Raw genomic sequence first — 23,117 nt, forward strand, 5'->3', positions numbered from 1 at the left:
CTGTCACGGAGGAGGATTTCTTGAAGGCAAAAAAAAGCAATTCCTTGATGGGCTATATCAATTGAGACAAGTTACTTGTTTTAGATTTGTCTGGAACTTGATATATTCTTCGAAATTATAGCTGTGGCCAGTTGCCTGTATTTTGTTGCAGAGTCGGAATTTTCAGTTCACTACCTGCAGTCTATCAACAATCTATTGTAGACTTTTGTAATAGTGTACAAAAGTCGATTACATACTGTTGAAAGGGATTCATACTCCATCTCGAAAGTTTTACTTCTGGTACTGTGGTAATGAATTTCCTGTTTTATGAACAACATATTTCTTTAGGAAGTAAAACAAGTGTCCTTATTTCCATGATGGCACTGCTGTAAGATCAGACATTGTCAGCTTGTCACACTATTCTGATGTACTTTTCTTTAGAATAAATAGGGCCTACATTTTTGCTATGCTGACATAATATCATGGCGTAGGACAGTACTGAGTGGAAGTGTACAAGCAATCCCGTTTGCAAGATTTTATAATGAGAGAGAATTTTAGGTGCAAAGCAAACGGTACTGAAAATTTTTGTTGTGTTATGCTAGTGCCAGTTCAGTTTGGTGAAATGATTTCTGTCAGTGGCATCTGAAAGAGAAATCAGGTATACTCATGTATTAATATCTGCAGTCATTTCACTCGACTGTTACTTATGTGTTTTATAGGTATATGTATAGAGTTACAAAAGACGAGTAAAATTTTCTGTTATAGACCTTAAATTTAGTTTCTTGTGATCAATCTTCATTGGAATCACTCAGAAAGCAAACGACGTCGAAATACTACAAACGTGGCTTACATATTTCGCTGTTCTAGGTGCCAGATTGAGTAGACTTCGTTAGTTTGCTGAGATCTCTGCGGTAAACAATCCGCAATGAATTTATTAAGTGCAGCAATGAGATCTCTAAAGCACTGATGCGCATCTAGCAGTTTAAAATTTACTGTGCACACACACATTTCCACAAATCTGGTGCTCTAAAGCAATAATATGTCTGCACAAATGTTATGTGTGGAGAACAGATCGTTGCATAGGAGTGGCCTATATTTCTGCAGATACAGAGTAATGATGACTTTTTGTAGTATGTTACACTGTAGAAAATACTACAACCAGCGATAAGTTGTTTTGAAAAGGTTTTGCTGTACCATTACTAGCTTCGGGCCTGAGTCTGTCATCAGATGGAAGCATTGATTTCCTTGCAAGTTTCTCATTTATACCAACGCTACCATCTGAGGATGGGCTCAGGCACGAAACTAGTAATGGCACAATTATGTCATTAAAAAAAAAAAACCCTCTGTGGCTGGTTGCAGCATTTCCTACATTGTGATTTACGAAATCTGCTGCGTTGTTCTCTACCCAAAATTGATAAAATATTTTTGTAAGTATCTTTATGGAGTAAGATGTCGTCAACAAAATATTTTGCTTCAGGTTATATTCGAAATTATCGAGAAATGTATCTATGCTCCATATCGTTCCAATTCGAATGACTGCATTCAGTAGTAGTAGTAGTAGTAACTTTGGATTCTCAACATGCTGAATAGTCAGTGGTGATGTTGGTAGTCCGACTGTGTGAGCTTCCGGTTCTTTTACGTCTGCCGTAAGATGGGTGAGTGCTGTGTGTTTGTGGAAATCTGATTGCATCTATTTGTGAACAGAATAATTCTCTGTAAAAGTTTCTGTATGTGCGAAATTGCTTAATAGTGTCTCCAGAACTGAAATGAAAATTATGATCAAAGCTTTGTTTCTAATTTTAAGGTTATTTAGCTGTGGGAAACATGTGGTTCTTCGTATCTAACACTGTTGTTTTTCTTATTTGCAGTAATTGTGGCCTATGTAAAAACATTTTTGTCTTTATATATTTCTCTGTGTGAATAGGTATATCCCGGGACCATTGGCATAAGAGGAGAGCTACCGGAGGGAAAAGAAAGCCGCTCCGGAAGAAGAGGAAGTTTGAGTTGGGCAGACCTGCAGCAAATACAAAAGTGAGTGAAGAGTGGTGGTGGTGGTGGTGGTGGTGGTGGTGGTGGTAATGAACAAATCAGTAGTATTCTTTTGGACGAGGTTGATTTTGTGTACTGTTACTAACTATTGTAGCATCTAGAACTATTTAAATAGCGGTGCAAGTATTTACATTTCGTGTAGGATCATTTTTATTTCGTATGTCAGTGATAGTTTCTTCAACGCAATTGATTTTTTTTGCTGAGTTGAGACATGCCATGTCGCTGGCAAGAAACTGCTGTCGACAGTTGAACTTTTTTGTCGCATTGATTGTGTCTTTCTAGCTTGGTCCAAGGCGTATCCACACCGTCCGCACCAGGGGTGGTAACAAGAAATATCGTGCTCTGAGGTTGGACCAGGGGAACTTTGCCTGGGGATCTGAAGGTAATAAAAATCTCAATGTGTAGCATGAATCACGGTATTTGTTACAATGGTAATGTAATTCTTGGTTACTGTTTAAGTTGTAAAAATTGAACCTACCGATACTGTTATCAGATTGTGGATGTAAACTACTTCACCTAAAATGCACAATGGTATGTGCCATGACAAGAATTACTAGTCGCATTGAAATTTTCTCAACCATATGTTGGGTATGCTATCTAAAGCAACATGCATTGGTGATATGCTCTTGCCTTGCTCTATTGAACTTTTCCCATTTAATTAGGTTACAGTTGGAGCTAAAAACTTCTTTGGCAGTTTCACATTTTTGAATTGTTAGGCAGAGGTATGAAGAAAAGTTCAAACTGACAAAAGAATCAGGATCTCACATTTGGTTTCGTAGTTTGATCAATGCACAGGATTGAGTGATTTTTCTTGTGTTAGCAGAATGTGTGCTGCATAGGACTGACATGCTATTTCACATTACTTAGTAGTGCTTGTTGTGCATACTGAAATTTGAGTAATTTCAGACCTGTTATCCTTAAGACATCTCCACATATAACTGTCCCTGGTCTGAGACACTGGAACTTAAGCTAGCCTCATTTCTTCACAACACACTGAACACTTCACGAATTCGGCCAACAGGCCGTTTAGCTGAAGAAATTTTATTAGACAACGCATTGTCCCCCATCGTCACAGACAACCGAGAACTGCTGACCATGCCTATGAAAGACATAAACAAAGCAATTTACGAAAATTCAGACATTACAAACAGAATAAAAACAATAACGGTGACATAACAAAACCAAAATCGTTAACTCACTGAAAAAGTACTGTGGATCACCTTGCATTTTTTGTAGTTTATGTATTATCCATCATATATCAAAATATTTGGAGACATTCCCATTGACTAAGTGTTTTCTGAATCTATCCTGCTGTTTTTTGACGAAAAGCGCTTTTAAAGAGTATGTAAATGTCATTAGGGTATGCTATTGATAAATCTGTTAACACAATATGTATGTGTTCGATGACCTAATCTCTGAACCACATTACTTGTTTTACCCCACTGCCCATTTTATAATCATTGACCTGTTACTTTCAGCTCATATTTTTGTCACATTGCATTATGAACATTGATGTGTTATACATTGCCAGAATTGTGGAAATGTCTATTTTTATTTAGTATATGAATGTTACATCTTAACTGAAATGGGGGGGACACAAGCAGTAATAACTTTGTTCTATTTACATTTGGACTTTTGTTTTTTCTCATTTTCTTTATTCCATCGCTATGTGAAAAGCAAGATGCTGCTATTGGTCTTACCATTGGTTAGAGTTAATAAAACAATTGTTAGTAGCTGTAATATATGTAAAGCTGTGGTGAAGCGTAGTTGCATTCCAGGACAGCAGTACCATGTTCAGTTTGTGTTGAGAGTAGATATTAGCTAATTTACTTTGTGCATAAGTGTGCTGAAGAGTTTCTATAAATATTTCCAGGTTGCACGCGAAAAACGCGTATCATTGATGTTGTGTATAATGCTTCCAACAATGAACTAGTAAGAACAAAAACATTGGTGAAGAATGCCATTGTAGTGATTGATGCTGTACCATTTAGACAGTGGTACGAATCCCATTATGCTCTGCCTCTTGGAAGGAAGAAGGGAGCTAAATTGGTAAGCATGTTCAAATCTTATTCTGTAATGAAATGTAAAGCATACGTAGTAAAATTTGAATAGCTCCAGTTAAACTGAAAACATGAATGCTGTCAATCTTGCTTTAGTAAAAGATACTTTTTGTTCAGAGATCCTTAATTTGCTGTCACAATTGCATGTTACATATGTTTTGGTCTGTCGGAAATACGGAAGTGTCCGATCCCGCCCGTCTGCTTTGACCCACGACGTCACAAATATGGAGGAAACAAAAACAAACACACACACTTTCCACAAGAAGCCTAATGACACTAACGGGACAAGCGCGAGAAATGGGGTGTTTTGGGTGGGGGGGGCAAACTAAATATAAACAAATTTTGACGCCTTCCGTAGCTACAACGTGTAAGTGAAGACAGCCATGCATGAATACCCACCCACCTCCCCAGGGGTTGTAACCCCTGCAACCCATAGAAGATAAAGAAGCTTCAGTAGCTGATTAGTGTTTTTTGTCTTTTTTAAAAAAAATCTCACGGGATAGAACGAACAGATCAGAAAGATAAATATAATAAACTAAAACAAATTGGAGGAAACAGACAATTAAAATAAGTAACAAGTGTTTTTAAATTTAAAAAATCTCAAGAGATAGAACGAACAGATCAGAAAAGTAAATAAAATAAGATAAAACAGAACTGGAGACAGCCACACTCAAACCAAACTCCACGACGTCACACACAACACCCTTACGTCATGGGTCAGAGCCGACGCGTGGGATCGGACGCTTCTGTCGACCCGGTCTGTCTAACAATGTTTGTGTCTATCAGACAGCACAAGTAAAAAATGTAAGAACTAAAGTTTTTACAGTTCTGTAGAGTAAAGGTGCTTAAAATGTTGTACATACATGGGCCAAAGACTGGTAGGTTTGGTGGAGTTCTCCTTTCCAGTCCATCCATTTGAATATGCTGTAAAATTTGGTCGTCTTGGCCATTTTTATCACCCATGCTTCCCTACATTAACAAGTTAACTATTCTGTGATGTATCAGTTTTTGTTGGCAGTTAAGTCATTACTTATTTGGGCTGCACATGTAATGCTAGGTTTGTGTCTCTTCCGGTCACTACTGTTTTCCTTCCATAGAAATCACATTTTTGAAGGAACAATTGAGTGTGATGGCAAATAAACTTGTCATCTGGCAACTTGAAAATCTGATAAGAATGTCTATTTTGAGAAACTGGTAGGAAGTAGTCTCAGCATACTCTACCAATATGTTAAGTGGTCTGTCCACTCAGTTCACATGTAAATGTAATTATGCAGTGACTAGGGCAATTAAAGGCTACCAGTAATTTTGTTTGGCAAAATTCCTCATGCACTCAAGACATTTATTTGGTTTTCTCTGAATAAACCGACAGATTTGTGATGCTTCATTTTTCATAAAAAGCTATGTATACTTTTCAGTTATTCTTTCTTGGGATTTGTGTATTCTGGCACATTTTAAAAACCCAAATCTGTGTTCAAGAATTTAGAGGAGAATCATACTAACATACTATTCTTTGACCATTGCACAGTTCCGTATGGACAACTAAGCATCCATGGTGTACAGAAATAACTGAAAGTTGGAATCAGAATGTCGCCAGGTCCAGATGGAATCCCAATTCAGTTTTACGAGTACTCTATGGCATTTACCCCCTTGCATTGCGCTTACTGCTAATCTCTTGCCCAGTGAAAAGTACCAAGTGACTAGACAAGTGCAGGTGGCTCTTGTGTACAGGAAGGGTAAAAGAATGGACTGGCAAAATCAGACCAGTATCATTAACATAGGTTTGCCATAGAATTCTAAAAGATATTCAGAGTTCAATCCCCCCCTCCCCCCGATAGTGTCCTCAAGGTTTAACTGCCTTTGGAACAGAGTTGTAGATGACCTTTGTACACTGGAGCAGATCAGATGTGTTGGGAGTGCTAAGTTTGTCTTTCTCACCTCCCGCGGGCCCTTGACTCCTCCACTTACAAAGATTGGGGAAGGAGATATCGTTCTGCTGGGTGCCAGTGCACAGGGGTGTAATAGGGAAAGAAAGCTGGACGTAGCAGACAAGTAGTAGTCATGATCCTCAGATACTTCAGTGTACCATCCCTCTGAATGCTATTGCCTTGCTGTTGAGATAGTGTCACTGTGAAGAAGAGTGGCTGGAAGTAACAGACAATAAGCTGGGTCTAGGAAAGTCAGCAATGCTGCTGTGGTGTACCTCCTTGCAGCCACATGGGTATTTGTTTTGACCACACCTCTGACATGGCTTCTTGCTCTGGTGAGAGGACCCTTCAAGGTGTGGTGCTTGTGGCATACAAATCAGTCCCCACCACGTCTTACTGTACTGAGATTTATTTTCAGGCTAAAGATTGGCAGATAATTTGCTGATAGATTTGCCATCTGTTTTAATTGACAATCAAATGAATGTAGCATGACTTAATGTTTTGTTCAGCTTGTTGCCCATAGTTTTTGTGCAATGTATTTGTGTTATCAGGGTGGTTGGCTCATCTGTGTTTTAAATGACCAGTCAGCCACATATTCCTGTGAATCTAATATGTTTCATCTTGTTTTGCTTAAGTTCTATAACATGTGAACACTTTTACCAATCACTTCCATGAAGTTAGTGCAGTTGTGCAGGTGATGGTAGTATAGATTGGGGGAGCGTGAATGGAATTTCTCAGATTGCTTTCCCTCTCTCCTCACATTTTGTCAGTTTTAAGTACATCTCATCTAACATTGCTGTCAAAGTAGCAGGCTTGGGATTGAAATGAAGATGTGTAGCATAATTTTTTATGATTTGTAAAATAATTCATTTTTTTGAAATTGTAAGACAAAAGTTTACACTACTGACGTTAAGTCAGTACTGCTGCACTTTCTTGCACCGTGCTGAAGACAACAAAATGATGCCATTAATTGTTCATGTTGGCTTCATGTTTGATGTATCACCTTTCCACAGACATATTTCTAATAAAGATTGTACGCTACGATGGTTATTCATGCGATGCTAGAGTAGTTTCCACAGGAACGATGCAACAGGCAAGACACAGCCGGCACCAATAGCGTTGCATGTGGAATGTTGCTGCCAGCCTTCTCACAGATTTCTAACTACATTATTAATTTACTACAGAGTGGAAAGAGAGATGTCCCTCCTCCTGGCTTTGTTGGCTCCATTTCGTATGCAGCATTGTATGTCCAGAAATGCCCCAAACATAAACAGGGCAGTGACTGCATTTTTTTAACTACTAACTTTCCAAAATGTGTGCCATATTTTACTTCAGTTTGAAGTTTAACAATTATGGGCAATAGTGAAAAGAAACTACATTGAAACCCTGCTTTTACACTTTCAAGGGACTTCAAAAAATAGTGTAAAATATGGGAAATTCCATTTTAAACTACAGAAGTGACTTATGACACCCCCTTGCATTTTTGCACTTTTATTTAAATATATATATATATATATAAACAGGCATCAAAAGACTTGTCAGTGACTTGTTTATTACGTAGGAAACGTTTATGTAATAAAAACTGGGACTGATAACTGTCTGGGAAATAGGAACATTTGGCTAAATTTCATACGTCATAATCGATACTTTTGTAATCCTGCAGCTGTTATTATTTAACTAATGAATTATTGCACTAGTTACGTATTTTCTCACGCTTAGAATGTTGTTTCAAGAATTTTTTCTCGTTGTCAAGTGCAGATACTTACAGAAGTATTTTGGCTACTATGCCGCCTTGAAAACCACACACATGCAAACTATCACTCACACTGTTCATATAACATCACTCACACTGTTCATATAACATCACTCACACTGTTCATATAACATCACTCACACTGTTCATATAACATCACTCACACTGTTCATATAACATCACTCACACTGTTCATATAACATCACTCACACTGTTCATATAACATCACTCACACTGTTCATATAACATCACTCACACTGTTCATATAACATCACTCACACTGTTCATATAACATCACTCACACTGTTCATATAACATCACTCACACTGTTCATATAACATCACTCACACTGTTCATATAACATCACTCACACTGTTCATATAACATCACTCACACTGTTCATATAATAAAAAACGTAAGCAAATACTGTGATTAACAAGAGTAAATTCTCAGAACACATTTGGCTCAGTGTGAAGAAAATACCTAACCAGTGCTGTGTTTTTAGTTTAACATATGAGCAACGCAAAGTGAATGGCGGTATCAACTAGCACCACAAGTGGCTGGCCAAATGCCGAAATGCGCTAAATATGGTTCGACAAAGGTGTCAAGACGACGACAATAACAAAACTGCATTTGTGCAATAGACAGTTTGGAAATGGTTGTGGTTGGTCATGACATCTTCATTCGAATGAATCTAGCTACTCCCATCAGCCACCCCAGCAAGTATAGCTTGGCAGCGGCAGGAGATATGGCATGAATTGTTCAAACTTTTACTCATTTACTGGTCCAAATCTGGTGAGTGAAGTGCCCTGGTATCAAGAAATTTAACAACGTAATATTTGTAAACACTAGTTGAAGGCCAAGATCAAGCATCTTTTTTCCCCCGGGGAATGCGTAAATTGCGGGAAAATTATTAAGATGTTCACACAAAATCAGGTGCAAATTAGCATTGTGGACATACAAAGTTTGACAGGAACGATAAAAAAATGTCGCAAACGGCAGGAAAACGTTAATTCCGGGAATGTAAAAGCAGGGTTATACTATAGTTCATAATGAGATGTGATGTCAGACTAGGAAATGCAAGAAAATTTTTTACGAAACGAGTTTTCTCAAAACTCAATGAGAGATTGCACAGCAAATCCCAAAACAGGTTTTTAATATTTTATGTGAAACATGAGAAACTAGATACACAAATGGATGTAGCATTGCTTCACTTACATAAAGCCATTTTTTAGGCACATTAGAAGACTCGAAATTACTGTCCCACGCATTGTATGGTAGTTGCATGATGCAACTAGTACTCATTGTTACTGAGTGATACAGAGAAGTGTGAATCGGTCACTTGAACTATGTTTCTGTGCACTCTGCCAGTGAGAGTTGCTTTTGGGTTGTTGTGAGTAACATCACATACACTGTTGTCTTCTCATTGAGGGGGGCACATAACCCTCCCCCATTCAGCTTGGTGCCAAGATATTTTATAGAGGAAGTTTGCAGTTCTCATTTGTGCTGAGACTGAATTACTCTACATGGTTCTTGTGGGGCAGATTGTGGCAAAACAAAACCATTTGTTTGACATTTCTGGACATAATTTCCTCTGAATTGATTACAATCACTGTACATCGTGATTGTAGTGTTATGATACTGAACATTGCTGGCACTTGTTTGCTAGTTTGCTGTTCAGTATTCTCATGTACTAGTATTTTAGTTGCAGCTTAAACGTGACGTTATCCTTGATCTGTACCCATTTATTTTCTCAAATAAAGGAATTCAGAGAAACACTTATGCTTAATGATGATCAACTAATTGAGGTTGTTTGCAGCTATCATTGTTTTTATGATAGCTTCATGGATAACCTGTATGTCATAGTTACTCTGAAAGCATAAGCTGAAGTCGGCACACTCATACTCCACAAATTTCGTACGTTAAATGGGGCTCTGAAATGCAAAGCTTCTAGATTTTCCAGTATGTATTACCTCAGCTGATGCAGTATAGTTCAGAGTTTTTTCTGGTGGAAGAATTTGCATAATGTTTATGTATGCCTAAAAACAAAAAGAAAAGGATAACATTTTATAGCTTGCTAATATTACTCGTTTAGAAAAGTTTGTGTGCTTCTGTATCTTTTGGGGATATTTGAAAAAATATCTTGTTAAGATCATATTAAAGAGTTCATTAGAATGAGGCATCTCCATTGGTTTGTGGAAATCTTTCCTCATCAGCTATAGTAAAATCACACCTCAGTGACAACTTGATAAAAAGTTGGGGTAGGTGTCTAGAAGTGACTTGGTGCATAGCTGTACAGAAACCCCCTTCTTGCACCAAAATGCTAGTATACAAATAACAGCAGACAGTTTTAGGCTCAAGTGTATGAAATGCTTTTTTGTGGTATTCTTGTGCCGTGCCACCAAGGGATAGCATAAGGTGTAATGGATAAGAGGCTGTAGCAGAGTTGGCAGAGGAGGCCTGGGGAAGATAGTGGCATCAATGTATGTGCTTAGAGATAAGGCATGTAAGTTGGTGAGGAGCAGAGGACAGGTGGAGAAGGGGAAAGGGACACTGAAGAGAAATGAATCTGATTCGAATAGGTAGGCTAATGAAACTTGGAGCTGAATTTCAAAGATAATAGCATGTCTTGCACTTGTGTAAAATTCAAACTGCTAAGTTTTCCTTTTGCTATGTCATTTTCTGTCCCTTGTCTTTGGCCACAATTCACTACTTCCATGTGTTTGGTTTCACTTTTTGTGAACTTTTGTTTTACATAAAGCTGTAAGTCACACTGAAGAGCAACATCCTGTGCATAAAACAGCTGATAACCCATGTTGTCTTTGTATATACCAGGACTGAATGGACATTATGAAACTAATACGTAATATCTAATGTCTAATAAGGTGTAGATGCCCTGAGGCAACTGCGAAATCCTGCAAAAATCCAAGAATTTTACTATTGGCTGGTTTCAACTGCTTGCTGAATTTCAAGTGCACATTTTTGTCTTCTGGCATGTATGATATAATGCCATAACACCACCACATGATGTAGTACAGTACTGGTGGTCCCAAAAAAACAGAGCTCCTGAAAACCACATCTAAAAGCTTAATACCATGTAGGGCATACTTCATGGTGAATCTGTACATACAAACATGCACTTTAAGCTGAATTACGCATTTTAGTATGGTTTACAAAATTCCAATGCTCTTGAAGTATTCTGAAGACCTGTTTCTTTTATAACGTGATGTAAGCTCTTAGTGCTGTATACATAACATAAATAAATATTAACTTGAAGATGACTAAGCAAACAAATTGGTCAGTAGTGTTCACTAAAATGTTTTATTTCAAATATATTGACAGCTGCAGCAGAATTTTACATATCTGCCTTCCATGAAACAATGTTTTTAGATCACAAGACATCTTTCAACGTTTGTCTGGTACCTTTTCTAGGCTTGATGTTATTCCTTAATTTTTGTGGTTGGAGTCTTAAATTTACAGAATATCATTCTTCGGTAATTTATAGACCGGCAGCACACCTTGTTTTATCAGTACCTCCCCACAAGACTAGTATTTACTCCTAGGGTAGAATATACTGTCAATTTCAATGTTTCTTGGCTTCAGATAACTGTTAATTTTTTTACAGCATTAGAAAAAATCATGAACTTGCTGTCCTTAATTGTGGCCTAAAGAACTGTTAGCAAGAAATCTATATTTATTCTTACCAGCTTTTTGCAATACTGTGTGGTTGTAAACCTGATTCGAAGTGCTACATAACAGTATTGCAGAATACGAATAAAAATGTTAAGTCACTGCATACTGAAATATTAGGGTCCTTTGAGGTGTAGGTCTAGTTTTGAAATGAATATTATGCCAAGGACTGCTTTCTTATTTTGCAATCATTATCTGTAAAGGATATGATAACTTGTCATAAGGACAAAAACTCTGTTGGTCCCCTCCAAAACAATGTGCTGCAGTGCTTCACATGGTCCTGTGATGCTGCACTACCTATGAAATTCCAAGCAAAAGGTGTACCAACAGAGCAGACAACAAGCACAGCCTTTCGAAGTCACCATAGCAGTGCATGTACAGTAACATCTGTTTCCTGGCACGCGGGCGACTATTGAAACGAATCTATTTTTAACAAGTTGTGGAAAAATATTGTTAATGGTGGTTTGAGAAGTGTTACTTTCAAAATAATTTTCTTTTTCACGCGAATTACATTGTGGGAATGTGCAATGAATTTTGTAAATTACAGGGCATGTCACTCTCCTTCAAAACGTAACATATTGAGGACCAGCAGTGTAGAAGAATTTTGGGCACAGAAGACAAGCCATTTATGTCATTATTTCAAATTCTACTGACACGTTTGATATATCTGAAAGTGTAATGTGCAAAAAAGAGCATTATTTGTGAAAGCTTAGCTTTGCTATTAGCTATATTGTATTTATATTAATTCTTCTTCTTTGTGTTTTTGTGGTACTTAAGTGATCTTGCTGTTGGCTGGGGCAAGACCATGACGCATGAACTATGATTACCTGATAAGTGCATCAGAATCTAAATTTCGGTGCTTTGGAAACTAATATGATGTATTTGGTAAAGTTAATATTAATACTTCTGTAATAATCAAATTCACAGTGTAAAAGTTACTGCAGTGCCTTTTTAACCAATGAATCTGGGAATTTTTTCTGTGTCTACTTATACACCATGTCTAGTCTTTCAACAACATGCTCGTGCTGAAGGTTGGGGGGGGGGGGGGGGGGGGGAATTACTTTGCCTAAGCACAGAAATTGATGGCAATAGCACATTGAGGTAATAGAACACAGCTGTGTGTTCGTGGCATCATAGCTTCTTCAGAGACTGTTTGAGTGCAGTCTTTAAATTGTTAGGAGAAATATGTAAATAGGAAAGCAAATTATCTGTAATGGAAGATTTTGTTAAAGAAGTGTTCTTCTGGACTGTAAGTGTACTGCAATGGATGATAGTGCCCTAGGGCCACTACAGTCCACACTTAGCAATAAAACACAGTGGAATATGAGAGCTTGGAAATGTTTGCCCCCTTGTAAATATTAGTTCAAAGGACCATAAAAAAGGTACAAATTTTTAATGGAACAAATGGATACAGCCTCCTTGAGAGCTTAATTTTTGGAGACTGCCTTTATTGGATATGGAGGGCAATTTGCCTGAACAAATCTTGGGTTTTGCAAGACCAACTGAACAAATACTTGGCAAGACTCCAAGGGAAATGGTAGCCTGAAAATATCTACATGAATATTGGTGTTTTGGGTGATGGCTATACTAACGAAGTCAGCTAGAGCTCGGAGTATGATCCCTTATGGGCATTAAAAATTATTTAAGTGGGTTATTGGAACAAGAGTCCTGGCAGCAGCATGGCAGTTCTGGTGCATTGCCATGCATAGTCACAAGTAAATCTTGTTCGTAAGTGACAGGGTACACTAACAACTTAAAATTGTTGCAAAAATTAATTTTAGTATTTTCTTAACTTGTAGAAAGTTTGAGGTCCAATGCAATGCAAATTCCTTTTGTTGTGCAGGTGAAATTTTCACCTTCTACAATTTTTTTTCTGAATGTTTTCATAACATCACCTCCACCTATATGATGTGAGAATGTTTGTAAATGTTTCAGTCAGAGTATTAGTTTTCCACTGTTTCTGCAGTTGAAGCAAATGTTTTTCTTCATTTTTTGGAACACTAGTTTCTTTGTAACCATTGGCAATTTTCTTTTGGAAAAGTACTGCATAATATTTTAGACTAAAATAGTTATGACATTTTTGGGAATTTACATTAACATTTGAAATCTGCTAACTGGCAATCGTGTAGTGAATGTGTGAAAGTAGTCTGCAAATGCAGACTTCAATTTACCTTTGTGTAAATGAGGCTTCATATGCCAACATATGCTGATTTGTTCATCAGCTAACTATAGGAAATCGTAGCCACAAGATTTTAAACAGACTAGTCTGTTTTAGGTTCATTCACGTCTTCAATCTAGGTATAAAGTCAAGATAGACTGTTCTCATTTTTTATAACTCAGAAACTTCTTTCATTTTGCTTTCTCTCACCCCATTGTGCCATCATCTTGGCCTTCCCTGTGTATCCATATGTCCATAACAAGCTTTGCCAGCAGGACCTAAACTTGACAACTGACATTCCTTCTGTGCTAGTCTCTCTACTACTGTCTTGCCACTAGTGGATGGCTCATTTGCTGTGTTAGGACTCTATTATTCTTTATGCTGAAGGCAAGTAATACAAGCCAAACTTGGTGTACAAACAGGTTTTGTGTATTACATCCACATGACCCATCAGCCAATCACTCATACCAGCAGAAAAGGCACTTCCCAATCATCATCCAGTATCATCCTGGCCAGTTAAAACCCTAACCATGTCCTGGTCTATCCTTATGCCAGGACCACTTACTTGTAAAAGACCCATGTTCATGACCTGCCTTAAGAACATGTCCAGTGTGTTCTATTCTAGGCTTGTCATAGACATTACTGAGACTGTGGAGTATGCTGGACTGGAACTAGACCTTGGAACCTCTGTCTGTTAATTGTTCTACCATCTGAGCTATCCAGGCAAGACTGTGTTATGTCCTAACAACTTTTACACCAGTGCTTATCAGATTTTCAAAAGTTACTGACTCTAATGCGCTCCTAATCTAACAGGAATTTGTGCACTCTGCTGCAGAATGAAAATGGCTTCAGAATCTCATATTGTCAGATGTAGAGCCATTTGTGAAAGCAGTATGGTCCTAACTCGTGTCAGTTCCACATAACCTATGTTGACATTACCACCAAGCCATGGTTGTGAATGCAATGACTGTTGTCACTTTCCACACAGGTGGATGAGTATTGACAAACTGGCAGTGTGTTCAGCTGTTCAACCAATGGTAGAGTACACTTTTGAGCACAGTGTACTAAAATGCTTTCATCACAACCCTTACATTCCTGGTCTTGCAACAGATATCCTAAACATCTGTAACCTTGCATCTTGTCAGTCTGCCTGACTCAGTGTTTTTGATGTTATAAGCCAGCCACACTTAAATACACTAAAGCTTATTTAAGGCAAAGGCCCATATAATTGTTCAGTGGCTAATAAGATCTAACTGGTGATTGATGGCTCTATAAAAAAAAGACCTATGAAAGTACTCTTATAGACAAATATGTAGCTGAAGTATGTAAAATTTAGCAATTCCACAAATTCTCACTGAACTAAGGCCATTGTGTAAGTGCTTATGTAGCCAGAAGTGGCAGTTATTGCAGTTTAGTTTATATCCGTTATATAAAGTTGACATGAGAGCTTTGCTTATATAACTCTGAGCTTTCAAGCCATTGGCCAAGAAGTGTTTATCGTCTCTCTTAAAACAGAATTATTTGGTTACTTATTAATTTCAGTTCAGTGATGAAATGTCATATTTACTTGTATACTGTTCATTTTTTGTAGGCTGAGTTAGTCAACCTTTTTCTTTCTTTTCCCCATCATATTTTAACCAGATCTGCTGCGAAATTGGCACTAGTGCTTGATAACCTCATTTCACACGTATGCTTACATGCTTTATATTATGGAATCTTATGTAGATTGCCATTTAAGTCTTTCATGATTAGATTAGAAAGCAATTACCCACCAAAGCCTATTTCTACAGCAATGCTTATGTTAATTTAAGTGCTAGGATTGTTGAGCATCATCTTGGCATAATTGGTGTTCAGCTCTCCATAGTTGAGAATAATCCAACATTCATACTAAGCAGTAGACTTCATGGAACTGCTACTTCTTAACACTTTGCCATCTTCACATCTGGTACAAATTTATTCGCTTGGCACCGTCAGCACTAATTCGGATTACTTGGCTTGGTGCTGGCCGTTATTGACAGTATCAGGATTATATTATTACATTTTACTAATCTCATCATTGGTTTTCATAAGTTCTCAACCTGTTCCCCTACTTTCATGATATTTCATAGATATACATACCTAAATAAATACAAAATTTGTTTCATATATTTGCATTGTCTTTGGTACTTGGTATCATCTTTCATATATGATATGCAGCAAAACACTCCAAGATGTAACGCAGTTCCACAAGACTTGCACATTAAGTTTTTTGTTCTTTTTTATGTTTTTTGAACATACCTGGCAGTTTTATTGTTTTCGTTTGTTTTGGAAATACGTAGGCCTGTTAGTTGGTGTTGCATTATGTGACCAGAAAGTCTGTCAACTGGATCAGGAAATGTATGCGATATAGTGACAACCTCCAAGATTTGCTCCGCACGTTCATCGTAAATAATTGTATCATCTATTTCGTCTGCCATGATGAAAGGGCACAAGTTCTTATGAAAACAAAACTTGATGTATATAACTTACTGTTACCTAAACAAAACACAAACAGAATGAAAATGGTACTGAAGTGTAGTGCTGTCTCCGGCCACTGCGCAATACTATGTGCACGACACCACTTTGGTGTCGCCGGATGGCAGTGTTAATTTGGCAGATGCTACCTCTCCCTTGAATGCTCCATGACACCACTGTTCATGTGCTTCCTATTATCCCATTCCATCCTTGTACTTCTGTCATACTTTGCACCAAATCAGATTTTATGGGTGAGTATTATACATCTTGTTGAACTGTGTTGTTAAGAATAAGAAAGGTCACTGGATGGTGACCACCCTTCAAGCACTTGTTTGTATTAACCCTTCAGCCCCTTCAGGTGTGCTTACTGCATGCAGAGTTGAGTGCCGTGCTGTTGTTGCCTAATGCATCTACCCCTGCTAAGTTGCATGTGTCTTATTTGCCAACCAAGAGGAACATAATTGTAGGTGTAAAAATTAGATTCTGGCTGTTAGTTGTCTGTGAATTAAGTTGTTATGAGATTTAAAGATTACTTTTCTTTCAGTAGTTCAGTGCCATTTTTATAAGCCATTCTGATAGTTGTTACTTTAAATACATATCAGTATTTCATTGTTCCATCATAACAAGTTGATAATGGCTACTGTACTGCAGGTATTCTTGACTCTACTAAATAAAAATATAGAAGAAATTTGTCTTAGTTCAGCAAATGTTTAGAGATTACACTGTCTTGCTACTTCTTGTTTGTGTTCAGATATACTGTTTTATTGTGCATGAGGGATGACGAAAGCAATCAGTGGTAGTTTTTCTTTATAGTATTGCTGTACAAAAAGCAACCTGTTACTTCATATGAGATGAAAATATACTATAACTTCATTCATAAGAATGAACCTGATGTAAAAAAGTACAAATGCAGTGATTGGTGAGAAGCCGTAGCACATACACTGGTGTTATGTTCTTGGAAGTAGATCCTACTTAACGTATCATATTTTGTTACTTTGTCATGTTGTTACACAGTATGAAACTGGCTGAGGCTGCTTCCTGCTATGTAGTTAATCACGCCTGTGGAATATGGTTAAAAAGTGCTGAGAAATAGGTTAACATTTTTCATATATTTACAGAAAAAATTGGCCTTGAAGTATTCTGAGGGACAGTATTTGATACAGTCGAGATACAAATACACACTCGATGTATTGTGGCGTGAGTAGTGTAGTTTTCATTTCGAGTATAAATTCTTAATAAACAATTTATTATGAAAGATTGTTAATAAATGTTGCTTAACCTAAGAAAACTATGTCTAATTTTTTGGACAAAAATGAAAAATGTCCATTGTTTTGTACCACAGATGTAGTCTCACACAAGCCAGAGTGATACATGTCGCAGAAACATGAAAAACAATCATTTCTGTAGCATCAAGCATACCATACAAATACTGCATTTTTACATTTGCAACTGTACCATTACAATATGAACTCAACAGAAGTGATCTGGAGCCAAGTTAAAGGATTTGTCATGAGAAACACTTAAACCGCCAGACGTAATGGAACGAAAACACCCAGCGTTTTCACATGCCATTGCCAAATGCAGGTGGGGTATAGAGTAGCACCTCATTAAAGAAGAGGAGAAAATGGTGCACCTTGGTGGCTTCATGTATTCCGTTGACTCGTTATCAATGTAGCAGATGAGTTCCAGAAATTGAATGTGTTTAAATTTCCTTTACTTTACGTCTGTAGTCACAAACTTTTTGTCAACAGATTACTGGTTTCGGTCTATAATGAATATCTTCAGATCTGCAGCAAAATATGAGAAAACATGCACTAGCAAATTGTCTACAGCTTAAAACAATGAAATAGACAATAATGAAAAGTACTACTGACATATATACAATTGTGTGCTTAGAGTATGAAGAGGCATACCTGTGTTATGAAAACAATGTCCTAATGTACTGCAGCCATAGTGGAATTGTCAAATGTTAATGCAAAATCAGCACCAGCATTGTCAGATATATAAAAAACAGCAAATGCAAGAGTCGTGTTGTCAGCAGCACTACTGTTCAAAACTGCTGTACAGTAGCCACAAGATGTTTGTGTTGTAACTTCACCAGATATCACTACTGTAGGCATACATAAGTCTTCAGTGATTAATCGAACAACACAAAATAAAGGGGATACAGTTGGTAAAAAATGTGATGGGCTTATAACGTATTACTGGTACAAGGCGACACCAGTGAGATACACATATGCCCAAGCAGTCGGTAGCATGCACCCAAAAAAAATTTTACTATTGAAGAGGGCTCCATTAACCACCTTGACATTACTATCAGGAAAGTTTACAACCAACATGAGTTTTCAATTTTTAGAAAACCTACTTGTACGGGTAGTGTCATCATACCATACTTCCCAATATAAAAAGTCCTTCACCTCCATGGTTAACCAGCTTCTTCGTCTACCTTTGGATGAAAGTGAAACAAGTAAAGAACTCAGCATTCTAAAGCAGATGGCGGTAGCTAACAGCTTTTCTGTAAATGACGTCGCAAACCCTTACTGTAGGCTAAAGAAATGTATAGCAGCAGGCAAGTGCACACACAAAATAGGACCAGTAAAGAAAACACAAACCATTTGTATGAAATTTAACAGCAAAATGCAGGTGCAGATAGAAAAATGTTTTAAAAATGTCAGATATGGCTTTCAGGTTAACACCACTGTAAAATTTTGAATAAAATATAAACTGAAAAGAAAGTATGAAAAGTATGGCTCTGGAGTGTACAGGAATGACTGCAGTAACTGTGACAAAGATTATATCATTCAAATGGGCCGCTCTTTTAACTTCAGGTTTAAAGAACATTCACAGCCATGGAACACAACAGCTTTGGGACAGCATTTATCTGAAACTGGTCATTCTATAGGAAGCATTGAGAATTGTATGCATGTTCTCAACAGAGTGGAAAAAGGCTGTGCTCTTCATTTGTTAGGAGCTTGAAATTTATAAAGCAAAAAAGACAACCAACGAAACTGCTTAACTGTCAGCAATTTCGTGCCCAATGCCTTCTTTTCTTTGTTTGACAATGTTTTACTTCAATCGCCATATGCCTTTATTATGTATAATTTGTTGATAGTTTCACCTAGTATAGAGTGCCTTACAGATTTACTTTTTGTACGTTGTGCACATAACTAGTATTTCCTTGTTCCTTCTCTGTTTATATAATATACTGCATTCACTAGATTATCTTACTCATGCACTGGCACGGAGTTTTATCATTCTTTTCTTGCAACGGTGTGCCACAGGGTATGAGGGGCCCTCTGGCAGTTACGTTGCTCTAACCACTTCTCACCTTTGCGCAATTCTGGTGTTAGTGCTAACAGAGGGTGCTGATTATGTGTTGCAGTATGTTTTCTTTCATTGTGGCTTCTTTAGCTATTTAATAGTTTTTATATTCTGTGCACTATGAAAGCTGTTTGTCATCTGTAATATTGGCACTTGAGCATATGTCAATTACTGTTTCTTAACTTGTCCTCTTTTATAACAATCTAACTTCTGTCTTATTTCATTTCATTGTTTTTTATTGCTGTAATGCATCTTATGCCTTACGAGCCCATTACATACTTTACCGATTGTATCCCCTTTTATTTTACGTTGTTCAATTAATCATTTAAGGCTTGTGTGTGCCTACAGTAGTGACATCTGGTGATGTTATACAACACAAACATTTTGTGGCTATGGTATGGCAGTTTGTTTTGAACAGTAGTGCTGCTGACATGACTCTTGCCCTGCTGTTATGTATCTTTGATGATGCTGACATGCTGATTTTGCTTTTAACATTTGATGTCACTATGGCTGCAGTACATTAGGACATTGTTTTTATAACATAGGTATGCCTCTTCATACGTACAGTGCACAAATGTATGTATATGTCACAAGTAATTTTCATTATGGTCTATTTTACTGTTTTAAGTTATGGACAATTCGCTAGTATATTTGTTCTCTCATATTTTGCTGCAGATCTGAATATGGTCATTATAGACTGAAACCAGTAATCTGTTGACAAAAAGGTTGTGACCATAAATGTAGAGGAAATTTATTCTACATTTTGGTCACTGTTTTATTTGCAACAATGTTGCAGCTTGTGAAATTTATTTTTTGGATTCTTATAAGGAAGTAGCTAAGAGATTACCAGACGACTGACTGTAATTAATATCTTCAGTGGCTTCAGTATTAAACAGTATGGGGATATGCCAGCAGTATGGTTTTGCATCACACATAGCTTGCTCAGAAAAATTACCCTGTGTTTAAGTTAGGAATTATCATAACTCTTGTTTGTAATTAGAATATTGTGTTAAGTGACAAAGCGAGCATTGTATGCTTTTCATCTGGTTACCCAAGAAGCATGTGGTTGTGTTGGAGTTTTCCCAAATATTATTTCATTCTCTTTAACAATTAAATGGTATTTAAAGCCATATTGTTCCTCTGCTTGACTCTTTCATCTGAACTGCAGCTGCTCACATCATTACAGGTTAATTGGACCAACTGTCTGGCCAGTACTGTGTTTGTGTGTGTGTGTGTGTGTGTGTGTGTGTGTGTGTGTGTGTGTGTGTGTGTGTGAGAGAGAGAGAGAGAGAGAGAGAGAGAGAGAGAGAGGGGGGGGGGGGAATAAAACATATCCTTACGATCTTATTTGACTGTACTGGACAAAGCTTGGCTTCTGCTCCATGTGAAAGGAAATCAAGCAAACACAGAAGTGTACAGGGTGTAATGTTTACATCAGGTATATTCTTATGATGGAGTATAATAATCTGACACCGTTCTCACATGTTGGCATTTGTTGTGAACCACATTTTCAGTTCACTGCTATTGTAGCATGGAACTTAGTAGTTTCATGAATGATGTTTTGCTAGGTGGAACGATTCTTCACTGGAGCAAGATAGATTGCTTGTCCATGATAAGTGACTCTATGCACACAGTACATCGATGGAACAAGTTTTGACCTATGGGAAATTTGGTAGTGTGTTACTCAAATTCCTGAAAGTTCCATTTCTATTGGAAATGGATCACATGAACTGTTAGGCAGAAATAACTGGTGCAGCTTCAGTATAATTCTGAAAATTAAGTGTATAATCTTGAAAGTCAGCCGTAGGTGACAAGATTTGTGTGGGCCAGAAAAGTTTAAGGAAATCTATGAAAATTGTATGTTTTGTGTTGTGCAATTAATTATTAAGGCAATTGAAGGCAAAAAATACAAACATCTTTTGTTGTTACATTACTGTTTCAATAAAATAGATCATTGTTTGCCTCCAGTAACATTGTCAGTGACAGAATGCTTGGATTGTTGTGTGGTTGAGAGTTGTCACAAAAGTAATTAATCAAATATATGATTAAGTGGACAAAGTGTTTCCAATAAAATTTTTCACTAAATTGTGTTTTTAAATCCTTCACTATACCTTTTATATTCTCGAGATTCGGTAAAGAGTAACCAGTGAAATGAAGTCTAATGCAGGAAATCAGATTACAGTGATGTACAAAATGCAATTTAGCAGCCAAAATTATGAAAACTTACTGAGATAAGAGGTAGAAAACCCGCTGTATATTTAAACTTGTCAGCAGCAGGCAGATACCTAATCAGTGGCATGACTATACTTACTAGTACTCAGTAGATTGCAAAAAGGCCAGAGTTAAGTCAGAAGTACTCAAGGAAAACTGTCTCCACTTGCTCAGTAGCGTCTGGGGACTTTTGGAGCATGAATAGTTTCCAAGCTGCTGAAGTCCTTGTATTTGACATACGGCTTATTGCATGGATTCTCTAAATGTATTGTACAATGATGATTGTTGCGTGTCAGCTGACCATGTGATGACTTGGTTCAATAAGTGCCTGACATTATTGTTTCTTAATAAGGGAATTGGAGGTTAGTTTTTTGTATTAATACTGTTGACATTTCAGACTCCAGAGGATGAAGAAATTCTGAATAAAAAGAGATCAAAGAAAGTGGAAAAGAAATACAAAGCTCGACAGCGCTTAGCGAAAGTTGAACCTGCACTAGAAGAGCAATTCCAGGCATCTAGAGTGCTTGGTAAGTGGATTTTGCCTTGATGTTTTAAATTTATTTTCAAGTTCACACTGATGAAATTTTAACATTGATGCATATCTAAGTGATATGTTAAATGATTTTTGTCATAGTTACACTGAGTGGCAATAGATAAATGGTTTGGCATTTAATTTTGTTTAAAATGTAGTGAAAAGTAAAAGGAACTTTTTTTCAGCGTGTATTTCTAGTCGACCTGGTCAGTGTGGGCGTGCAGATGGATACATCCTGGAAGGGAAAGAACTAGAATTCTACATAAGGAAAACAAAAGCTAAAAAGGGCAAATAAGGCACTAAAAATACTGTAATTTGTAAATGCTGACAAGGAAAATAAATTTTTTCTTGTGAACAGTCAAAAAGGTTTATTTGAATCCTTCCATTCATCTTCTCTCATTTCAGTATCCTTCCATCCATGTGGAATATGATTTTCAGTAATTATGGGTGATTTGCTGCAAACAGTCAAATCTTGAAATAGATGTGCACTTTGGAAATGTAAGATGCAATATCTAGAGTAAATGCTTTCATCCAGAAGTTTGTTAATTTGAAACAAGTTTGTACTGTTGTGTTTCAAGCAGTTTTGTTTTGTTTAGTGGGGTTATCCCATTTTCCACCAGTTTGGTCAATTATGTTTGATGTTACCTTGATACTTATTGACAGCAGTAAACATTCTCATTAATTAATTTCTATTGATACTTTTGTATTTGCATTCATTCAGAAATAAAGGTTAGTAATTCAAGAGTACATATGAATGTTTAAATATTGTCAAAAACTGGGTAAGCAACTGTTGCACCAAATAAGAACATAAGTTGAGGCATGTAATGACATTGAGACATAAGAGGAGGATGCAAAATAAATTCCATTTTTGAACTAAAACACTTTGACATGAGTGCATTGTGGCAGGTGTCTGATGCCTGAAAGTCCCAGCTATCCATTATTGCCA

General features: G+C 37.1%; 1 protein-coding gene across 1 annotated transcript; it reads left to right on the forward strand.

Annotated features, from left to right (window-relative positions):
- The first annotated feature begins 1,539 nt into the window (after positions 1-1,539).
- Positions 1,540-22,536, forward strand: LOC126236398 (40S ribosomal protein S8). The gene is made up of 6 exons (XM_049945687.1): positions 1,540-1,634; positions 1,904-2,010; positions 2,311-2,410; positions 3,902-4,077; positions 22,037-22,166; positions 22,357-22,536. Exons 1-6 carry the CDS (start codon positions 1,631-1,633, stop codon positions 22,464-22,466), a joined length of 627 nt encoding a protein of 208 aa, XP_049801644.1. The 5' UTR covers positions 1,540-1,630; the 3' UTR covers positions 22,467-22,536.
- Positions 22,537-23,117: the final 581 nt, after the last annotated feature.

Source organism: Schistocerca nitens, chromosome 2, assembly GCF_023898315.1.
Source record: "Schistocerca nitens isolate TAMUIC-IGC-003100 chromosome 2, iqSchNite1.1, whole genome shotgun sequence".
NCBI classification, from domain to species: Eukaryota; Metazoa; Arthropoda; class Insecta; order Orthoptera; family Acrididae; genus Schistocerca; species Schistocerca nitens.

Excerpts from the sequence above, each read along its gene's own strand:
- LOC126236398 (XM_049945687.1), top strand. Across the intron at positions 4,078-22,036 it reads GGAAGAAGGGAGCTAAATTG|ACTCCAGAGGATGAAGAAAT; the intron begins GTAAGCATGTTC and ends TTGACATTTCAG. Across the intron at positions 22,167-22,356 it reads CCAGGCATCTAGAGTGCTTG|CGTGTATTTCTAGTCGACCT; the intron begins GTAAGTGGATTT and ends ACTTTTTTTCAG.